Raw genomic sequence first — 22,919 nt, forward strand, 5'->3', positions numbered from 1 at the left:
TATATATTTAAATGAATTTAACCACTAACTTTATTTCTTGAATGTGATCTTAAAAAAAAAATTAGAGACATGTGTTCAAACACTTCTCTGTTAGTATAGCAGAACATATAAAAGAGAAAAATTGAAAATGTCCTAAAAGTCAAAAAATAGTACAAATAAAAAATCAGAAGAATCTTTCATGAAAATGAGAGACAGTACATCACCTTGAGCATGAGAAAAGATAGATTGCTTAGATTTGCTTCATAGCTCCAAAACTGATTATTTCTGTGACTTTGTACCTATTACTGAATCTTTCTGGATACAATATCCTCATCTATAAAGTGGAAATAATAGAGGTGCCATTTGCAGAAATTGTTCTGAAACTCAAAAATATTAACACACATAAAGCACCATATGCATAGTCTCTAAGATTTGAATACAGAAAAAAACCATTGGGGATAAGAATGCCATTCACTTTGTAAGTGCTTGTAATAAATTATAATTATGATAAGCTATAAAGCTAAACTTATTTGATGGCTTACATATGCCAGTCTATATTCTTCTTTGTATTTTATGGGTGCTGAATATTTTCCAATATGAATTCATGTTCATAATGAATGAACAGAAAAAATATGTTGCTTTTTAAAAATTCAATAGATTTTTCATAGCTGATGTTTAACTATACCTTAAAAAGTGAACATTCCAATGGCCATACTGATTCTTCAATCATAATTGTCAGTAAGTCACTGAGATGGATCTTTGTTGCATTCCAAAATATTTTCCCTAGACATCTCCCCAACAATTTTATTCTATTATTTTGTTTGCACAAGCCTTCCTCTACATCTTATGTCTTCTTACTTTTTGTTTTTGCATTAACAATTTTAAGTTCCAAAACACATTCACTTTCCTGGCTCTGAAAAGGCTCTTTTTTTCCTTCAATATGTCTCTCTCATGTTTTCTTCAATTATAGGTCATCTTCATGCCTCTATCTTCATTTCTCTTTTTTATTTCTCTAGCTATCTAACTTACTTCCATATTCTCAAATATCACCTCTTGCAAATAATTTCCAACTTTTAGAAACAAACTGTCTCTGGTTTCAGACCTACATTACTAATTGACTATTTCCATAGAGATATTAACTCTTTAAAGTGCTATTACAGCTGAACTTCCCTTCCAAATACAAATACACTTCCTCCTTAATGCTAGGCTTTTTATTATTGGAGTGACTGACCTCCCCATCACTGATGGTTTCTTTAAATTATGTTGTTATTCTTCATTATGTTTGTATTTTCAATTCAATGTTGTTTCCTACTAGTGTATACTCCGGTTTAACTACTATTCCCAGCTTCCACTTTATCCTGAATTTATCTTCTAATTGAGATATTCATTCCACGTTGTGTTTTCAAACAAAATATTCAAAGATAAAATAAAATCCCTTGGTGTCCCTTCGCATATAGTGTAGGCACAAGCCAAATATTTAGAATTTAACCTGAAAGTTTCTTTCCCTGGAACCCTAATTAGCACAACTTAATTACAATTGAATTAAAAGGAAGTGATAGGGCTGCTTACTCTGCACTATGTACTTCTACTGTCTCAGTCCTAAGAATGCCTTTTGAATAATTAATGGTCACTTTCCATGACAACTGCCCACTGGCCACATCATGTAACAGACAAACTGAAAAGAAACACCTGTACTCCCTCCTGGTCATGGCTGATACAGTGACAATGATTGGATCCTCATGTAAAAAAAAAGAAAAAGAAAAAAACTCCCTGGAATATTTACTCTGGCCAATGGGAGGTGGATATGACCAGAGTCTGGAATAGACATGACGCATTCTCTCATTTTTCTGAGTACAGGTATTGGAACCTAAAACCTTCCTGCAGCAGACCAGGTGTGAGATGCTACTGCTGACTACTGCATGATCTTCAACAAGATCCTTAAGTGCAGGGCTAGCTTACTCATTTTCAAAATAACAATAATGACAGTTAACTCAGGCATATTGTTACATGAAATAACAGTAACAGTAATGTTTATGGCATATTTTGTATAGTGAAGGGGCTACTATATATTAATTAGTACCCATTATTATATTAGTATAGTGTTACTTCTATTAGACTTCAAAGTAAGTTATTAGTTTTTAAAATTAGAATTAAATTTTTAAAACTTTATAAGATCTCTGTACTAACTGTGCTTATTTGACATATATAATCACGGCTATAATGTGAATTAATATTAACACAGTATATAGAGAAATTGACTTGTAATGTTGCAACTGAAATTTATATACTGTTGTAACATAATGTTTTTTTAATAACATTTTTTAAAAGGAATGATAAATCATTTTCTGGTGTTAGTTACAAAAAGGAGCAATGTGGTCATAGGGTATTTCTAATATAATGGCTAAGGTCAAAGGCAACAGCTGTGAGCCAGTGTGTCCCACCCTGGGATACAACATTGTCGGGTAAAATATTTTAATTTTTAATTGGTTTATTCTTCTGGGAGAACTTAGCCAGAGCCCACTATTTTTGTCACCTGCACAGACTTTCCTGCTCAGCCATCCAGCATAGGCCAGCAGTTCTCTGGTGCACAGAAACAGCACTGGTTTAATGAGCTTCATATGCCTGCACCTGCCTAAAGGCTCCCACACATTCTGATGCTGGTGCTGCATAAAGTGAATGTATCTTCTGTACATGAAAGTAGGCCAGTATATCCTTATTTCCCAGACACTGGTCTTGGTGATCTTTCCTGAGATAAAATTTAAAAAATTCCAATTCATTAGTTAGAGTATATAAGTCTATAAAAAATTCATGTATGGTAAATAAAGAAACAGGAAGTAATTTTATAAATCATCATTGAAAAAAAGAGTTAGGACTCAGTTAATGAGCCCATAAGCCTAATATGGAGTCAGCTGCTATAAACATAAATACAATTCTACAATTTTTTAGTATGTATTCTTTTTACCACAAAATTTATAAAGTTCTGTTTTATTAAACATTTTAACTCAATTAATTTTAATTATGCTTACTGCTATAGATATGGATATTTTTGGTTTAAGAAAAAAGTTGTATGGTTTGCCTGGAGTGTGATCCCATATCCTGTGGAGCTTAACTGAAACTCATTTGCCATGTCCACAGGGAGACCAAGGATTGAAGTAGATTGAAAAGTTCATTATTTTCCCTATAAAATCATCCAGTATTGAAAAACTACCGTTCTCCTGGAGATGGTTTGTTCCTTAATCTCACTGGGCTTTAGTAGTCTTCCTGGGTCAGATTAATTTGGAGGTAGTAACAAATAAATATAACAAACAATCAAGAAACAATTTATCTTTAAATTTTTCTGTGATCTTCAACATTATAAAACATTCAGATAAAATAATGGGACTCATAATGACATGATAATGATCACCCTTTTGGAATTAAAAAATACAGTATTTATCCAAAGGGGCATATAATTTAACAGTAGATTCACATGAGAGGACTATTACTATTTCTCTTAGTAATGATCAGAGTTATTATTTCCTTGGTGCAGTGATTACTTCATATTACTCATATGCCAAACATATTCATAAGACATTTCTTTCATAGAGAGACTATTAAGCAGTTTATAGTATCACACTGAGTTCTTCTCTCCTCCCAGTTTATGCTCTTCTCATGTTCATATCTGTTAAGCCTTGTCATTTTCCAAATTCAAAACCTCAGCATATTCTAAGTTTCTCCCTTCCCCAAACCATGCCATTCAGGCTGTCATATTCTTCTTTTCCCTACAGTATTCAGTCTGCAGCATATTTATACTAGTGAACTCTGCAAAATATTTATCACAAACCTACCATCTAAAAGGAAGAAACTGAGACCCAGAGAAGTGAACCCGCTCAGCTACACAGACATATTCTGAAACAGCTGGGGTCAGACCATCATCTGTGATGCCTCAGGTCGTTCCTTTCCCCAACACCCTAGTGTTTCTAAGTTTACTTTGCAACATTTCTCACATCTGTCTGCTTCAGTCATCTCTTCCTTAGCCCTGGCTCACACTTGCTCTTGTCAGTATCCACTCAGTGACATCTGAATGGGAACCTCAAACTTCATTCATTGCAGTCATACTACACACATATACTAGAGTCACTTTTGAGACACATTGATTACCACATCCAAACTTATGCTCTAAATTTTCAAAAACCATTTGTTACACAATCATGTTGTCTTAGTGCTATAAGCCTGATGTTATGGGGAGAAGGGACTTTGGGGTATACTTAGATCATGAAGTTCGAGTAACAATGAATGGAATTAATTTTCTTTAAAAAACAAATTTACCCCCTGGTGGCGCAGTGGGTAAAAGCACAGCACTATGAGAAGTTTGAGGTTCCCATTCAGATGTCACTGAGTGGATACTGATAAAGTGCTAAAGTCACTTCAGCATGAGTTGGATCCCTGCCCCGAAGGTGACCCACATGGCATGGCATACATCTCCTGACCCACCCACTGTTTCCCTCAGCAGTGTACTTTGTTGATCTGCCTGTTCTGCTCCCCACTCTGTCTCTTGAATCTTCTCACTGCCCCTGCACCTCTGGCCTGTATCCCAAATTTGTATGCATAAATAAATAAATCTTAAAAAAAAATGAAATTGCCCCTGGGTCCTCCCTTGTGGCACAATGGATTAAAGTGCAGAACTATGAAGGTGCCCACAGCCAATGCAGCATGAGTTCTATCCCTGCCCAGGGAGGTGACCCACAAGGCATGGGAGATCTCCTGCTCCCTTCAGCAGTGTACTTCATCAATCTATCAGTTCTGCTCCCCATTCTGTCTCTGGTGAATCCTTTCACTGCCCCTGCACCTCTGACCTGTACCCCAGTTCTTGTATGTGTCCTTAAAGAAATCCTTCACCCCTTCGACATGACAGGGCAGAGCGAAATTGCTGGTCATGACCAAAAGAGGGGTTATATTCACACCAGAATATAACCATGTGGCTACTTGACCTTGGGCATCAAGCGTCTAGAACTATGTAAAGTAAATCACTGTTGTTTACAAGCCACTTAGTCCATGTCTGTGTCTGTTAATGTGTTTTGTTGCAGCTTAGATAAACAGACACTTCGCTCTTGTGTTTTCTACCCAAATGTAATTTCTGCATCATTCAATTAGACAGCCATTGAACAATATATTTACTGAGTCATATTGAATACTGAATTTTTTGCTAGGTAATGCTAAGAGGAATAAAACACAGTTTTGTCTTTTGCACAAAGGAACTAATTGTCTAACAGAATATTCAATATCCAAAAAAAAAAAAATGTTCTAGAGGGGCAAATTTGACTGTTTCATATTTGATTGTCAGAAAAATGTTAAAAAACACATAGCAGATATTTATACTATAATTATTTGTTTTGCAATGATGTCTAATTTCATGCAATAAAATTAGATTAAGATAATTAGTGACCTCTCAATATTTGACTATATATCAAAGTTCAAGCAAACATATTTTATACTATGCTCATGCAAAAATTACTAAATATCCATTTAACTAAAAAGAGATATTAAAACTTATTTTTTAGCACTGACTTACCAGGAAATATAACATTGTCTGTGTTTCTTTGGCTCCGACCTATTTGGATGGTGGTAAGATTCACTGTTGGCTTTTTAGGAGAACTAGGTTTCTTCAGCAATTGTTTTACTTGTCTTTGAGGCTTGACATTTGCAGGACTACTAGACAATGATTGATTTATATATGAAGTTAAATTAGATAGGACAGCTTGAGTTTTTATTTCCATTATGGATTCTACAAATTCTGTCAGATCTTTCTGAAGAAGCCTAGTATCAGGTAGATTGCCTTTGATCCACTTAGGTATGGTAGCATTAAGGTCTACTATTCTAGTAGAAGCATTATGACATATTGCTAATGCTTCATGGAGAGTTTTATTAAACAAGGAGAAGGTAATTGAAAAATGGATGGATTTTGCTTCTAGTGCCTTAAATCTGGAATTTAATACTTGCAGTTGAAGAGCCTGATCTCTCTCATTTATAGCCACATTTCCTTTTTTCAGTGAAACATAATAAGGTATTATTGTCTTGGTCATTTTGGATTCAATGTCTTGCAACCGAGTTTCAAAATCTTTTGAAATTTTTGTGGCTGAAAGTAGTTTTTCCTCCAAATAACTCATGTTTAATTGGTGTTGTAGCACTTGGGAAGTGGTTTCATTGAATGCTTGATAAATCTTCTGAAAGTTGGACTGACTTAGTTTCTCATCTTTAGAAATGTCTGCAAGGGCCTTGGCAACTTGCAAAACAAAGTTGTATCTCTGATTGTCATTGACCAAAATTTGAATAGAATCATTCAAACGCTGGAATTGAGAAATAAATGTCAAAATTGTTTCCATATTTTGGGTACATTTCTGATGGACCATAGGATTATACTTTATTGTGCTTAATGTCTCTTTTAGCATGTAGTTATCTTGAATGAAATCAATGGCATTATTTATAATTGTCATTGTGTTATTTAGGCCATCTTCCATTTCAATGGCATATTCATTGATACGTCTGTCTAATATGTCACCACGACTCTGTACTTCATTTTTAAGTAAATTGTGTCTTTTTGTAAGTTCTTTGATAAGAAAATTTAGATTACTTACAACACTAGTTAGATTTTCCACCTTTTTCCTTGTAGCTGCTGCTTCCTTTGTTTGTTCAGAAGTCAAGATGTTTCTAAATGATGCTCCTTGCTCAAGCAAGGGTTGAAGTATCTCCATATCATAAGTTATATCATGAAGTTGCTCACTCATTTTGTCCATCTTATTATCCATTGGAAAAAGAAACTCAGCCAAAGTCTGGTTTAAAATTTGCAAATTCTCCTCTGTGTCTTTAATTTGAAACTTAAAGTCTTTTCTGCATTTGGATAACATGTCTTCACATTCACCCCTGACATATTCTTTTTCCACTTTCAAAGCAATGGTGAGATTGCTAATCTTGTTGTCTTGGATATGTAAATCATCAAATACTTGCAGCAGCATCAAAGCCTGCTTCTTGACATTCTCCTGTAGAGTAGACAGGTACTCGGTGATATTATTGCTATCTGATTCAGCAGCTGGGACAATCCTCTGATCTGATACTTGTTCTGTTGATAAAAACTTCTCATGTACTTCCTTCATTTTTGAAAGAGTCCTGTTGAGGGACTCATAATATAAAGTGTTTCTTGAGTGTTCCTGTTCTAGAGCATCTGAAAGATGAGTCTGCTTTTCTTCTAGTTCCCTAATAGGTTTCTGACATGTAAAAGTCACTTCTTGCCTTAGATTCATAATTTGATTTTTTAGATCTATTATATCAGTCAAAGTGGGTCTATTATTTTGCATTAAGGTGGACTTTTGCTGGACTTCTATTGAAACCACAGATACATTAACTTGTTGGATTACTTGTCTGGTGTTCTCAAGGTCCTGGGAGAGACGTGATACAGTCTTGAAGAGTTGTGCTACTGTCTCTTGCATGTCATTTTGAAAAAGTTTAAGTTGTTCCACTACTACATCCTTTACCAAATCATTAATGCTTTTGGATTTTAGACCTAGAGAAAGAAATAATAATAATAAAAATACAAGATTTTAATGATGCTTAAATCACTCTAAAAAGATTTTTTTAAAAAGTATAAACACTAATGACACAATCATAAAAATATTTCTTCATTATACTTACTGATGAAATTCAAAAATTATCATAGTTTGTGGAATGCTATTTGCTTCCTAATTGATAAATATGAGGGAGGACTCAATTGTGGTGTAAAACACGTTTTAGACCACAAAATTAAAGTTTTCTGGAAATACAGACAGGAATGAACTACTGCAGATTTTAGGTAAAGACTTTTCTATGTCTACTTATAGGTCTAGTCTTAGTCTTACACAGAAATGAATCATTTGAGGCTTTCTATCTTTTTTTAAAATTTTTAAAATTTATTTTTGCCTAAAAGAACTGGGATTTAGGCCAAAGGTGTATATGTTGGTGGGGGTAGGGAGGGGTGGGTCTGGTGAGAAGATTCATCAGAGGGAGAGTGGGGATCAGAACAGGTGAATTAACTGACCTGAAATATACTGTTAGGAAAGCAGTAGGAAAAACAGGAGAAGCCCACTGTATATGTGGGTTACCTCCCTGGCTGAACCTCAAACACACGCTGTGGTGTGATAGTGCTGAGACTTGAGAAATAATACCTGGTGTTAGTTAGCTTATTACTGTTACTAAGCTCTCATAATTTAATTTCAGAGTTTTTCTTAGAACTTATAAAAGCTAATAAACTTGACTGTAGAGATTTCCAAATGAGGAACAACATGAAGTACTGTCAAAAGATTTAACAGTAGCTCATAATGGTTGTAGCCACAGAACAAAGTAACCCTTATATAGAAATAGGTATTCAACATATATTTTGATTATCATAATATGAAATAACTGTTTTTTAAAGTTTTTATTTATTTATTTATGCATTCAAGAACTGGGGTGTAGGCCAGAGGTTTGGGGCTGAAACAATTCACCAGAGGCAGAGCGGGGAGTAGAACAGATCTACTAAAATACATTGCTGAGGAGAGCAGTGAGTAAGAGGTCTGCTGCACCGTATAGATTTGCTCCCTGGCTGCAGATCAAACTCATGTTGAGTGGGTGGAGAATGCTTGACAGCACTGAGACTTTTAAGCCCTGTGCCATCAGGGAGGGCCCTAATATAGCATCTTAACAAAAAGAGGAGTCTTGTCAACAATGAAGTTTATACTAATATCTCTAGTAGTCCAAAACATGTATTAATCATAAATCATAATTGTGGACAACTCTAAATTAGCATTAAAAAAAGAAAGAAGACCCCTCCAGGTGGCGCAGCAGGTTAAAGCACAGCACTACAAACTAGCCGCAGCTGCTTCAGTGTGAGTTCGATCCCCAACCCAGAGGTGATCCACATGGCGCGGCAGACCTCTCCTGACCCACCTGCTGCTCCGCTCAGCAGTGTACTTCCTCCATCTACCTGTTCTGCTCCCCACTCTGTCTCTGTTAAATCCTCTCACTGCCCCTGCACCTCTGTCCTATTCCCCAATTCTGTATGTATAAATAAATAAATCTTTCAAAAAAAAATACAATGAAAACTCAGAAAAGCAAATAAATACTACAAGAAACACAATCAAAGAACAGGAAGTTGAAATTAAAACTTTAAATAAGAAAATAAGGAACTACATGATTTGAAAAGATGAACAGAGAAGATGGAAAGTTCTGCAGAAAGCCAAAGAACTAGAATAAGCCAAATAGATGAGTGAAGATGAAAATGAGGAAAGAAACAAAATAGGAAAAGAAAGAGAAATTCAAAAGGAAAAAAATGAAACACTACTTGAAAAATTATTAGACACCATGGAAAAGAAATATGAGAATCACAGGTATCCCAGAAGAAGAAGGAGAGAGGGGAACTGAAAAATTATTCAAAACAATGATGGAAGAAAATTTCCCAAACTTAAAGAAGGAATTAAACACAAAAATACAAAAAAACTGAAATAACACCAAGCTACACAAACACCGGGAAACCTAAAAGAGGACATAATAATAAAACTTCCAAGAGCCGAAGGCAAGGAAAAATGAATAAAGCTGCTAAGGAGGAAATAATAAGGAACCCCAATATAGCTAACTTCTAAAGAAACACTACAATCAAGGAGAGAGTGTAGTGACATATTCAAAATACTATAAGAAAAACAAAAACAAAAACAAAGCAAGACTTCCAAGTAAGTTTATTCTATCCTCAAAAACTTTCCACCAAATACAATAAAGAAATAAATGTCTTCTCATACAAACAGATAAATATCAATACAAAATCTTGATTAAAGAAATTAGAAAAAAAGTAAATAATTAAAATGAAATTTAGGAGCTAAATTCATCTGAAATGCTGTAAAGTGGTGATAGAAATATATGTTAGGTAAAGGACAAATTCACAGCAGTGTCCAAAATACTCAAACAGATTATTAATTTAGAAGATAACTTCAGGATCAAGATTTTTTCAAAGAATATTTCTACAACTTATTATTAAAGAAACATCTGTATAAGAACCTGATTTTTCAAAAAACACATCAAAGTGCTTTGTGTTAATATCTGAGTGGGCCATCATTTGCATTCCATTTGATTGTTTCATGTGCCTTGTGTGTTTCTACTTTCTGGAAAAAATGATATTGTATTTGAAGTCTTAACATATATTTTATACAAGATGTCTCTTCTGTGATTTTCAATGTACAATCTACTTGTAATATTTCAAAACCTCTTCATAAGTTGAGGAATTTTATTTTTAATAGTTTCTGTGGCTACAAGGCAGTTTTTGTCTATGATTCTTAGATTTCCTTTCCGTGGTGCCAGGTAATTCTTAATGTGTTGTTTCAATTTTTCCCTTTTGTATTTCTCTTTCTTTCTAGATGTAGAAGGAACACAAGAAGAGGCTGTGTTTTGCTAGGGACCTGGGGTGAGGCTAGTTTTCATTGTGTGTAAGAATATTCATTAAAAACAAGATGTCTGATGTTCTTAATTGATTGTGCTCAATACACAATGTCTCCTATTGAAGAGGGGATTTTGTTTCTGTTATGTTATAAATGCATGTATTTTCCTGTATTTGCACCAGAATGTTTGTTAGTAGGCTCACAAAAAACAGGTGACAGGCCTAATTCTCTTAGGCCATGATCAAATTTTACTAAGCAAACCCCACTACAGAGGCTATAGTCAATTATACACTGTTTCTATTTGACTATTTTCTCAAGCTGTCACTTCAGGGAAAATATGTTCTTCTCTCATGTTTGCCATCAGTGAGTTTTGGTCATAGGGGATGTGCTATATTAGGACAGGTCTTTTCAGTAGCTTAATACCACCATTATTTACAAGCTAAAAAAAAAAAAATCATCATTGCTGCTGTGTTGGGAGATAATATGGAAGCTACTTTGTCAGATTAGCTACTTCTGATCCTCACTTTTTGTTTGTGGTGACTTTTCTTTTAGAACTATTCCTGGACTCCCTAGATGGGATTTATTGCAACTACCACATGGTCTCTTTGTATTCGATGCTTAGTATTACTGTAGCAAATATTGACTATATATATATAAGTCTCTGTGGCGGCAGCAGAAAGCTACCCCCTTTCAAGATTTCCACCTCCCCCTAATTCTCTGAACTTAGAATATGTTACTTCATATGGTAAAAAGGACTTGACTTGGCAGATGTGATTAAGGATAAATAAATGATCCAGAAATTTTAAGGTGGTCAGAAAATAATCACAAGCCCTTGAAAGAAATCAGAAGTGGGGATCAAAGTGAAGCCGTGAGGACTCTCCTGTGGTGGAGGAGGGTCATCTGCACAGTCCTAATTTATAGCTGCCAAGAAGGTGTGATTTTGCCCAATAACCACAAATAAGTGAATTCTGACAACTTCATTTGAGCATAGAAAGCACTACCCTGGAGAGTCTTCAGAAAGAAACGTCACTGTTTTAAGAGCATGAAACTTAGGCAAGGCTGATTCACATTTACAAAGACATTATTATTTCTCTGACCAGAAGTGTTGCAGGATATATTTCATTGATTATACCCCTTGAGCTAGGTAATTTCTGTGATAATTATGTTCTTTATATTTATCTTCAGTATCTCCATCAATGTTATTGAGACAACTAGGAATCTAAGTGCTATGATAATCATCTCTTTACCTCGTTTTTATTTTTGAACTGAAATCCACAATAATTTTTAAGTATATTGGGTATGTTAAGTACAGATCACTTTATAAAGAAGTAGGAAGTTAGCCAGTAACTAGATAAATCATGCCAATAGGTCAGTTGAAATATGCAGCCAAATTTGTGACTGCATAGCAACAAATGTTTAGATGTTTCAAATTCTTTCAGAAATTAAATGATTAAAAAATGTCAAATATAAAACCTGTCTCTTCACCTTTATACCACTTTCTCCAAAGCAGTGACCCCAGAATGAAGTGCAGAAAGATAAATGAGCCATTTGCCTTGTGTTTTAACTGAATGAATAATTTATTTTACTTTTACCTTTTAGAAAAGATTGAAATTCTCTGCCTTTATCTTCATTGATTTTTTCTTCTAAGGAAGAGTACGTGTTCCTTACATCATCCACAGCCAAAGAAATATTGTCAATCTTCTTCTGCAGAAGAGTTAGTTTTACTGCCTGGTGGCTCATCTGGTCAGTCATTTTTTGTGTCACTGCTGCACATGGAAGAGAAGATGGGAAATATTTAAAAAATATCTATTTAAAACTATTCAATTCATAATAGATCATTCATAATAAATCAATAATCCATACTTATACCATATACTTGAAAATACAGACTATTCATGAACCACCTGAATTCTACACTATTTAGGGGTGAACATTTGAGGGGACTTATAAAATCATAAGTTTCCAAAATGTTTGATCTTCCTCAAAAGTTTCTGCCCCCTCCCCCTTTTTAAACCTCAGCATTATTGTTATAATCAATAGGCATCTACAGGTCAGAAAACCAAAATGACTTGCTTAAGGTTACAGAGCTAATGGATCACCTGCTTTTGTATCTAATGTTCAAGTATTAAATTGTATACATATACATATACATATTTACATATATAACACTGTATAAATATATGCATTTATATTTGTCTGTAGGTATACCTATATTCTGAGAATATATCGATGCAATCTGATTTATAATACTTTATATGACTTGGAGTTATAGGTAAACATCCTTTCAGAGCTATGTTACCACACTAAACCCACCACTAAGGCACCAATAATCATTTACCATAGTTCTGTGCAACCCTTCCCTATGTGTTCCCAGCCCTTCTCCCTCCTGGTAACCTCCTGTGATGTTGTTTCATGAGAGATAAAGAAAATCAGATTTCAGCTTGTATCACTTTCTATAACAATGATAATTTCCATAACTTTACCTGTGCACATTTATTAATTCAAGGATGATTTTATGAAGATGCCAAATTTAAATCCCTTAAAATGGATGGTCACCTACATTCTTGAAGAGATCCCTTTAAATCACATTCAACTTGATGCCTTATTTTGTATGACAAGCAATATGGTAAACAAAATGAGATTATTTTTTCTAGCAATAACCACCCTTTTGTTTGTAAGAGATAAATTAAAGATTAAAGAAAATGATATTTATAATTATAAAAATGAGTAAATAAGTGACATGTGAACTTAGGTTCAATATGGGATTCTTAGTTACAATTGTGACATGTGAACTTAGGTTCAATATGGGATTCTTAGTTACAATTGTTTCCCTGAGTCATTGATGAGAATCCCTTACTGAACTCTGGTCAGCCAATGGAAGGTAGTCTTTTGAGCTCCCTTAAAAATAGGAAGTTATTCCAGCCCTTCCTGGTGGTGCAGGTGGTTAAAGCACAGCACTAAGAAGCTAAAGCCACTTCATATTGAGTTGGATACCCTCCTGCCCAGGGGGTGATTCACATGGGCAACAAACCTCTCCTGACCCACCTGCTGCTCTCCTTAGCAGTGTACTTCGATAGTCTGCCCTGCACCTCTGGCCTGTACCCCCATTCTGTATGCACAAATAAATCTTTTTTTTTTTTTAAAGGAAGTCATTCTTTCAATGTCAACCTTTTTCCATGATTGTACTCACTGGACAATAAAAGCTTGGTTTTATTTTGGAAACGTGATTTCCTTGCAACCTGATATGAGAGCTCTTTTATTCTTCTTTGCTAATAGTACAAGGTCTCTTCAAGCTGTGAACCTACACACAGTTCATCCAGATTCTCCCAACTTACACCTCCAAGATGTCACCATGTTAATTTTCACCATGAAACATTTGACAGAGCAATGATTTATTTGGAGGTTGTCATAAATAGTGCTGAGAATAATTGTGTTAAGGATGATAGTAATTATAATCTGTGACCTGGGTCACCACAGTCTTGCTGCTGCTGCTGGGTCCCTCTGCCAACGGCATCTTGACTCTCTGCCTGGTTGCTGTGTATCAAGTGATGCTGTTCCTGGGCTAAACAGAAGCAAAGAGAAAGAGTCAAACAGTGCATCCTACTCAGTTTGTCCAGTCCTAGGCAATAATGTGACTGACATCCATTTCCCTGGGTACTGAAGCATGATGGTTTGCTATGATTGCCGAGTAAGCAGCTCCACCCCCATCTGGAGGGCAATGCACTCCCACGCTGGTGGCAGAGTGGAAGAGACGCTAATTCAGCTCGGAAAAAATAAAATTATTCAGGTCTCCTTTCAGGCCAAAATGTATGGTAGTTTAGAGGAACTGTGTAAATGAGTGGATTTAAACTGCCTGCATAATTGAGGGCACTTTAAAATCAGCTGCATTAGAAGCTACTGCAGTTTTGAAAGTGGACTGCCATAAAGGCTGATTGTTTAACAATGCAATTTCCAACTGGTGTCTGTTTTTAAATAAGGGAGAACTCCAGGTTCTTTGCTGAAACAATATCTGGTTAAGCAACAGTGCCATTTAAATGAGTTGTTTCCAGATTTTAAAGAAATATGCTCAAACTGAATATAAGAAAAAGTACTACTACAGAGCAGCTCTCCAGGGGTCAACCTGTAAAATCTGTGAAATGTCAAAGAAAGGAAATTCTTATAAAATAAATCTACTCTGTCAAAAATCTCTTCCTATTTCCTAAGGTAAGTAGTATTTTCAATGCCAATACAACTTTTCACTGGGGAAAACATCTTAGAGGGAAGATGTATTAAAATATATTGAATACATCAAGTGATACATGCCTACCATTTGCAGACTTCTAATGTACAAATTTATTCATTGAAGTCTGTGTATCTAACATGAGAAAACAAGCATTGGGGGCTTTACCGAGTTTCTTCCCAAGTGAAATCATGTACCAATGAAACTATACCTTTGGCACCTGTTAATTATGATCCCCCAACGCAGTGTGGCTGTGGCCATAATACTAAAGTTTCTCTATCCATAGAAAATATATTTGGCACTGATTTTTGTTAGAGTCCATTGTTAGATTGAATTTTGCATTTCTTTTCTTCAGGGCATTGAGCCAAATTAATTTCTATTCATGTCCAAGGTTTTTATTTTGATATATTTTTTTCTCCACTGCATTACAGAAAGATGTGTTTAATTGTTCTTTATTTAGTGGAAGAAAACTATCTGCAGCTTGGGGAAAACCGTACTTATTTGAGTATTGTGCAGATGGTACAAAGTGTTACTAGTAATTTTTTTCTTTTTTGCTCAGCTCAAAAAAAGTATTTTTCTTATATCTAAATTTAAATTCATTTCTACAAAGATATCATGAATGATACAATTTTTTTTTATCAAGGAACCTCCTTAGATGGTGTACTAAACCCTTTCCTGGCAACTAGAATCTAATTCTATTCACTAGGGCATCTAGAAAGTGAAGTAATGGTTCTCAAACAGGGCACTCTCTATCAGTAGTATCAGTATCACCTGGGAACTTCTAAAGTAAAATTTCTAGGCTCTAGCACAGACTTGCTAACTTAAGAAATGCTGGAGCAGGGCTGTGATGTAGTTTTTTGACAAGTTTCCAGGTGTTTCCAATGCACTCTAAAGTTTGAGAAACACTGGAATAAAGAGTCTAGATAAACCCTCCCTAGCAATTTGCCGTTTTCTGCCTTCCCTGAACCTCTCATAGCGGGGAGAATGTTTGGGACACAGAGCCTGAAGTATTACAGCAAAAATATCAGGTGGGCTAAACAGTATGAACACATTTTCATTTTTTTAATTCTTACCTTTTCAAGGTAGAGTATTTGGAAAACAAAAGGAGTTGGAGCGTGCAAAGGCATGCAGTGACTTGGCAGGTAGCACTTTGGTAGGAGGTGAAGCATTAGTAAAAACAAAGCTTGTCTTAAGACATACACACAAGGTTACTATTTGGATGTCCTTCCCCATCAGTAACTCTTACACATATGTTCAAAAAAACCAAAACATGTCTTTATAACAGTAGCTTCTCACATGAATGGAAGTCAGGAGCACTGGCAAACTTGCAAACACTAAAATCAGCATGGAGTCCCATGTGATGTACCACATACACTTTATGAAACTTTCACATGAACAGAATTGTCAGCTTATTATTAGCTCCAATTTATGTAGTTACTATAGTTTCCAAATCATTGTTTCTTACTTTATTATTACGTGTTAGTACATTGCTAACTGTTCTCATGCAGCATGTGATAAATATAACTCAAGAATTCATAATGATTAAAAACACTGAAAAAAAGAAACAAAACACTTAATTATTTTTATTTTTAATAAAATTATATCTACTGAAGTAGCCCTTGCTTACATACTGTAAATGCTCAACAGACACCTCTCCACAGAAGGCACACAGAGACTCGCCATCACTTATGCAAATCAAAACCACAAGGAAATACAATCACCCATTCATATAAAAAAATCAGAAATTACAAATTTTGGTGATTACTGTATTTACTGGAGAGGGAGTATGGGGTGGGTGAGTACAAAGGGAAATAAAAGATTAACAGATATTCTGGAGATGGTTGAATCTTTGGGTGTGGTTTGATAATATTCAATTATAGAGCTGTGTTCCTATGTACCTGAAACATAGAGTGTTGTAAATCAATGTTACCTCAGTACATTAAAGAAATAAACACAATTTTAAAGTTTCATATGAAAAGGAATAAACACAAATGACAGGTTGTTTACTCATATCTAGAATATAAAAAAGTAAACAAAAAAACAGACAAAAACAATAAAATAAACCCTAGAAATATGACTGCAGAACTGAGACTGCCAGAGGCAGCAGAGGTGTGGTGGGGACCTCTAGAACCTGGTGGAGCTGATGGGGCACTGGTCTTGGTAGGGTGTGAAAATGCGCAGTTCAAGAGGTGTGAACCTATACTCCTAAAACGTATACTGTGTGTGAACCGATATTACTTAGGTAACATAAGTAAATAAAGGGAAAGAAAACAAGTAATAATCTAGAGAAATAAGCAGTTTAAGAGGAAAAAGCAAAAAATAATAAAAATATTAAATCTATAATAAGAAAATAAAATGTTCAGAGAGATATTGAAGGAGGTAAAAACAATAATGTTATACAAAAGAAGATGTGCCTGTATTAACAATTCTTTCATTTTCTTGCTTTTTGGTGGTTCTTAGGTAGAAATAATTTATATAATATAAGAAAAATTAATCACCATATTTTGTTAAAGTTTTAGAAAGAGCGATTTAATAAGTGCATACATCTGACAAAAGGCTTATATCCAAAGTATATAAAGAATGTATGCAATTCAACAAAAAGAAAACAATTAACCCAATCAAAAATTGGGCAGAGGAGATAGACACTTGCCCAAAGAAAACATATAGAGAGCCAAAAGATACATGTGAAAGTATGTATAATCACTTATCTTCAGGGAAATGGAAATCAAAACCACAATGAGAAATCACCTCACATCTGTGAGAATTGCTCCCTGAAACAAGTGTGGGCAAGGAGTGGCAGAAAAGTGGAACCCATGCACACTGTTCTTGGGAATGTTGACTTGTCCAGCTCCTGTGCAAACAGTATGAAAGTTCTCAAAATATTAATATTAGTTCTATCATATGTTCCAGCAATGCAATGCCTAAGTATTGACCTACAGAATGAAAAAAAGTCTTTGAAGGGATATATATGTACTCCAGTGTTGCTGCATCCCTGTTTACAATAGCCAAGTTATGGAAAAAATCTTGAGTGTCCAAGAACAGAGGAGTGGATCAGAAAATGCGACATCCACACTCACACTCATACACACAAGCACATGAATGCACACCCTGGAATACTACTCAGCTGTCAAAAAGATGAACCATTATCAACTCTTCTGCCCTGCTTGTGTCTATGTAGTGCCTTTTACTTTTCTGTCCATTTTCTAAAAAAAACTTTTCTTCAAATATATTTAAAACAGGAACTTTTGCCCTTTGCAACTACATGGATGAAAATGGAGAGGATAATGCTAAGCAAAATAAATCAGAAGGAAAACGAAAAGTATAGGATGGTTTCACTTATATGTTGAATATTGAGCAACAAAATAAAATGTCAAACAAAAACAAAGCAATAGTAAAGTGTTGATGTCTGAATGCAAAGCTGAGGCAGCCACAAAGTACGTGTGGTGATCTTAGTGGTGCATGGTTTGGGATTAGTGTTGCTTTGGTGGTGAATATTATGTGAAAAAATGTAACTGTAGAGATTTGAACCTATAACACTTAAAATACATATAAACAAATATAAAGATGTAAACTAACTTAAACTAAATTAAAAAATAACTAAAATTTTAAAAAATTTAAAAAGGCTTTGAAAGAAAATGTAATTAAGCAAAGCTTTAATTGTTGAATGACAAAAACTAATGTAATTATGTGCTTGTGTGCTTTGCATCAAATTTTAGACTAATTATCTTAAGAGAAACTAAGTGAGGAAATTGCAACTATGTGAATGAAGTTAGAGAGGATGATACTGAGCAAAATAATTCAGAAGGATAAAGACAAGTACAGGGTGGAACAGGTAAAAGAAAGAAAAAAACTATTACATCACACAAAAATTTTTGGATCTATTATTGTTTTGAACCCCTTTTCTGTGCATTTAATTGGATGGGTTCCCTGCAAACTTAAAATGCTGGGCCCTCCCTGGTGGTGCAATGGGTTCAAACCACAGCAGCTTCAGCATTAGTTTGATTATTGGCTGTGGGGGTGACCCATATGTCGCAGCAGACCTCTCCTGACCCACATGCTGCTCCCTTCAGCAGTTTACTTTGTCAATCTGCCTGTTCTGCTCCTCACTCTCTTTAATGAATCCCCTCACTGCCCCTGTGCAAACTCCAGTTCTGTATGAATAAATAAATACTTTTTTAAAAATCTTAAAATGCTTGTTAAACAAATATAACAGTTTATGATATCTTTTCCAATTCAATTTGTTGACTGGAGTTTAATACTTGCCTCAGTCCCAATTTATTACAGGGATTTAGCCTGTGCAGAGTGCAGATAAGATCTCTGACAGTGAAGTCACTCTCCAGTGATAAGTTCCCAGGTAATCGATGGTCTTTTATATTTTTATTTAACAATCTTTCTGTCTTTCCAAATGTATTCACTACTACAAAAACTGCCAAGGATACTAGGCTTACCATGCAATCTATCTTGTCTTGCACTTAAGGACAGGTCTTTGCTTTGTTCCATAGGTGCAGACTTCCACGTCTCTTTTGGTTCTTTCGAGACAGGTGCCAGGACAAAAGGGATTTTATTTAAATTAAATAGCTCTTAAAGAGATTTATTTATTGCAGACTGTTTTTAAAACAGAATTCCCTCTTTTCCACTCTCCCAATATAATTGCCCTATTTTCTCTGCACCAGAAACCCTGATCCGGTAGACCAATGTCTTAGAAAGCAAGGTCAGCAGTATCCCCAGCAACAGCTTCCTTACCAGGTGCTTTTTCTGTTATTTCTTTATTTAATTAAACAGGTGTTACTTGTGCGATCCGCCTTCCACACCCTCCTTCCAGGGTTTTGAAGCATATGGAGGAAGTAATTAATGCCACCTCAGTAATGAGGTTTGCTCTCTTCCCCTCCGGACCAAGAACCTTCCTTTGTAAGTTGCCAAGATGGGCTTCCAGCTGATCCTGGGATATGAAGTGACTGCTTGCTTTGTGACATGCAGCCTTATGTAAAAATTAACTACAGTTTAGTAGTTAAATGAAAGAACGCAATTTTGTGCTTTCTAAAAATTAAAGGCACATTGTGTTTTCGGCTCATAATTTTATTGAGCAAGTACCTCAAAAAGGAAAACATTATTCCCCACTAGGAGACACAGTTTTTCTTCTGCTTTAAATCTTATATTATTTGATTTAAATATTAGGTAGTTCTAAAGAAATCATATTTAAAATATACTAGTTTTTATTCAGTGTAATTTATTGAATAATTCCACAACCTTGATATAACTAAGTATTTTCATATGTTCATAACATTTGATAGAGGCCACTCTATTTTAAGAACTGCATGATTGCATTATTTTATTCATAGGGTCTATAATATATTTTATAAAACATAATTTTACGGCCCTCCCTGGTGGCGCAGCAGGTTAAAGCACAGCACTGAGAATCTGAAGCCGCTTCCGCATGAGTTTGATCCCCGCCTGCCCCGGAGGTGACCACATGGCGTGGCAGACCTCTCCTAACTTGCCCGCTGTTCCCCTCAGCAGTGTACTTTGTCGATCTGCCTGTTCTGCTCCCCACTCTGTCTCTGGTGAAGCCTCTCGCCGCCCCTGAGCCTCTGGCCTGTACCCTAGTTCTGTATGAACAAATAAATAAATCTTTAAAAAAACCCATAATTTTACAAAAAATAACTTTTCCCTATAATAAGCAGTCTAATTAAACATTACTGATTTTTTTAAAAGACAAATTTGCAAAGAAGTTATTCTTCTCTATACTCTAACATCTGAACTTAAATTCCTGTCTTTATTATCATTAGAACAAGCAATAATTTCCTTGGCCTATTTCTGAACATTTTAGAGACATCTACTGGAAAAGCACATTATTGCAAATTTTACAAAATTGGTCTAAAATGTCTCTTGCTACTGATATCTCTAAAAAATGTCTTGAATATCACAGAACATTATGAGGGACCTATCTAAAGACAAAATTCTGTGACCCTCAAAAAGGTATAATTAAAAAAAATTACTTTGTTGGTGGACTTAATGTTCCTTTTTGAAAGTAATGGTCTATTCACTCGGACTTTTTTTTTTTTCCCCCATTAAAGGGACTAGGGCAATGGAAAGAATCCAGGTTTATCTTTGTAAAGGGACTAGGGCAATGGAAAGAATCCAGGTTTATCTTTGAACAGGAGACAGGAATAGAGGCCTCCCTGGTGGCCTAGGGTTTCAGTCTCAGCTCTGCCACCACCATGGCCTGAGTAAGATCCCCAGCTAGGAAGCTAACCCACATACCGCACAGCAGACCTCTCCTGTCTCCCCTGCCTGCTCCCCTTATCAGTGAATTTCAGGGAATCTGCCTGTTCTGCTCCCCACTCTGTCTCTGCTCCAACCTTCCTCCCAACCCCCACAACTCTTGTCTATACCCCAGTTCTTCTACACAAAAATTAATCAATTAAATTTTTTTTTTTTTAAGAAGACAGGACTACAAGGGTAAGCAGCTACCTGCCAAGGGAATCTGTGTACTCTTAACCTCCCTGGGATCTTGCTTGAGTTGTGCACAACCAAATCAAAGATGCTTAATCTTGCTTTGTGCTCAAGAAAGAGTTGAATGATTAAAAAAAAGAAAAAAAAGTTTTTATTTTGTTAAAAAAAATCAGTTTAACTACTGATTTTCTTTCAGTGATTTATTTATTTATTCATATAGAACTGGGGTACAAGCCAGTGGTGCAGGGGCAGTGAGAGGCTTCACCAGAGACAGAGCCAGGAGCAGAACAGGCAGATCTACAGAAATATACTGCTGTGGGGAGCAGCAGATGGGTCAGGAGAGTCTGCTGCACCATGTGGGTCACGTCTGGGGGTGGGGGGTCAAACTTGTATTGAAGTGACTGCAGCCAGCTTGCAGTGCTGCGACCTAACCCGTTGTGCCACCAGGGAGGGCCCTACTGATTTTTTTTAGGTTTTCAAAAATATCTATCTATCTAATCTAATCTATCTATCTATCTATCTACTTTGTAAAAGAACAGGAATGTAGGCCAGAGAAGGGTTGGGAGGATTCAACCAGAGACAGAGTGGGGAGCAGAACAGGCAGCTCCACAGAAATACACTGCTGACGGGAGCAGCCCAAAAGACAGAAGAGGTCTGCTGTGGATCAGCTACCTGGCTGGGGATGGAACTCAGGCCACAGTGGTGATAACCTTGAGTTATTACCTAAATTGCAGTAAAGAGTGCATGTGTGGCAATTCAGTAATATAAAGAGAATAATAGAGATAAGGCAGCAGGAAGAACTACCCAGTGGGTTGTGAATCACAGCACCCATCCTAACAGGTTGGGAATGAATCTGTGGGAGTGACGGGATGGAGAAAAGGACAAAAAGTGGCAAAGACCTAAGAGTTCAGTTGCTGGCAGCTCCATTTATAACTTGATATATTGACTTGTTTTATATACTGAAAACAAAAATATCTCCTTGCTGAATTTTAAATAAAAATAAAATTGTGATTTATATTAATAAAATTTATGTTGTCTATGGAGAGGAAAATTATTGGGGAAGCAGGGATTTGTGAAATTTATGTAGTAATTTACTCACTTTCTATAAATAAAATAATCTGATGTCTTGAAGGACGAGCACTGAAGTAATTATCTTGGTAGCTGTGTAACTAGGATATTCCAAACCCTTGAGGGCTCTGAAGAGCTTAAAGAATGGATCAGCCACACTGATTATTCTTGCTACATTTGAGGCTGCTTGTCATATAAGGCAGTGTGGAAAGTGATGTCAAAAGGAAACCTGACAATTTTCTCTCTGTATGAGGATAAAAGACCATTGGCACATACATAAAATGTGATAAAAAGGAGACTGAGAATTGGCGTGTAACTGGCTAGGAATAAGAAGGGGAAAATGTGAGGGAAACAAACAAGAATAGAGATAGAATAAGTAATGGTTCAAGGGATGAAGGGACACGAGAGTTGCTGACTCTATCATGCATAGTATAAATTTCATCAGCTTTTATGTACAGCAATAAAAGTGAAGAGGATGGTCAGAATATTGGAGTAACAGTAGCTTCTTTTGGAATCACAGTTATATTAGAATTGGTTGTACGACATGATACAATGAGCATATCTGCCATCAGAACATCATTCCTACCACAGATTTCATTAGAAATATCTTTCCTCTGTAACTTGGTCAGCAGACATCTGAATTGTGAGTAGTTCTAATTGACAAAAGTCATAGACCTATTCTGGGATATTTCTCTTAATGGGGCAAACATAACAATTTGTAAATGTATGATTAAAGATATCCACAGTTGTTCCAAATAGAACACAAGATGTCATTAAACAAGCAAAGC

General features: G+C 35.6%; 1 protein-coding gene across 1 annotated transcript in view; it reads right to left on the reverse strand.

The window, feature by feature from the left end:
* The window catches only part of MMRN1 (multimerin 1), a 62,727-nt gene that overhangs the window by 12,212 nt on the left and 27,596 nt on the right, over positions 1–22,919 (reverse strand). The window contains exons 4-6 of the mRNA XM_004681121.2: positions 13,855–13,953; positions 11,984–12,157; positions 5,531–7,516 (exon numbers count right to left, since the gene is read on the reverse strand). Of these exons, the coding sequence (XP_004681178.1) occupies positions 5,531–7,516; positions 11,984–12,157; positions 13,855–13,953 (2,259 nt within the window). The remainder of the gene's footprint in view (positions 1–5,530; positions 7,517–11,983; positions 12,158–13,854; positions 13,954–22,919) is intronic.

Source organism: Condylura cristata, unplaced genomic scaffold, assembly GCF_000260355.1.
Source record: "Condylura cristata isolate star-nosed mole 26May11 unplaced genomic scaffold, ConCri1.0 scaffold00012, whole genome shotgun sequence".
In the NCBI taxonomy this organism is placed as follows: Eukaryota; Metazoa; Chordata; class Mammalia; order Eulipotyphla; family Talpidae; genus Condylura; species Condylura cristata.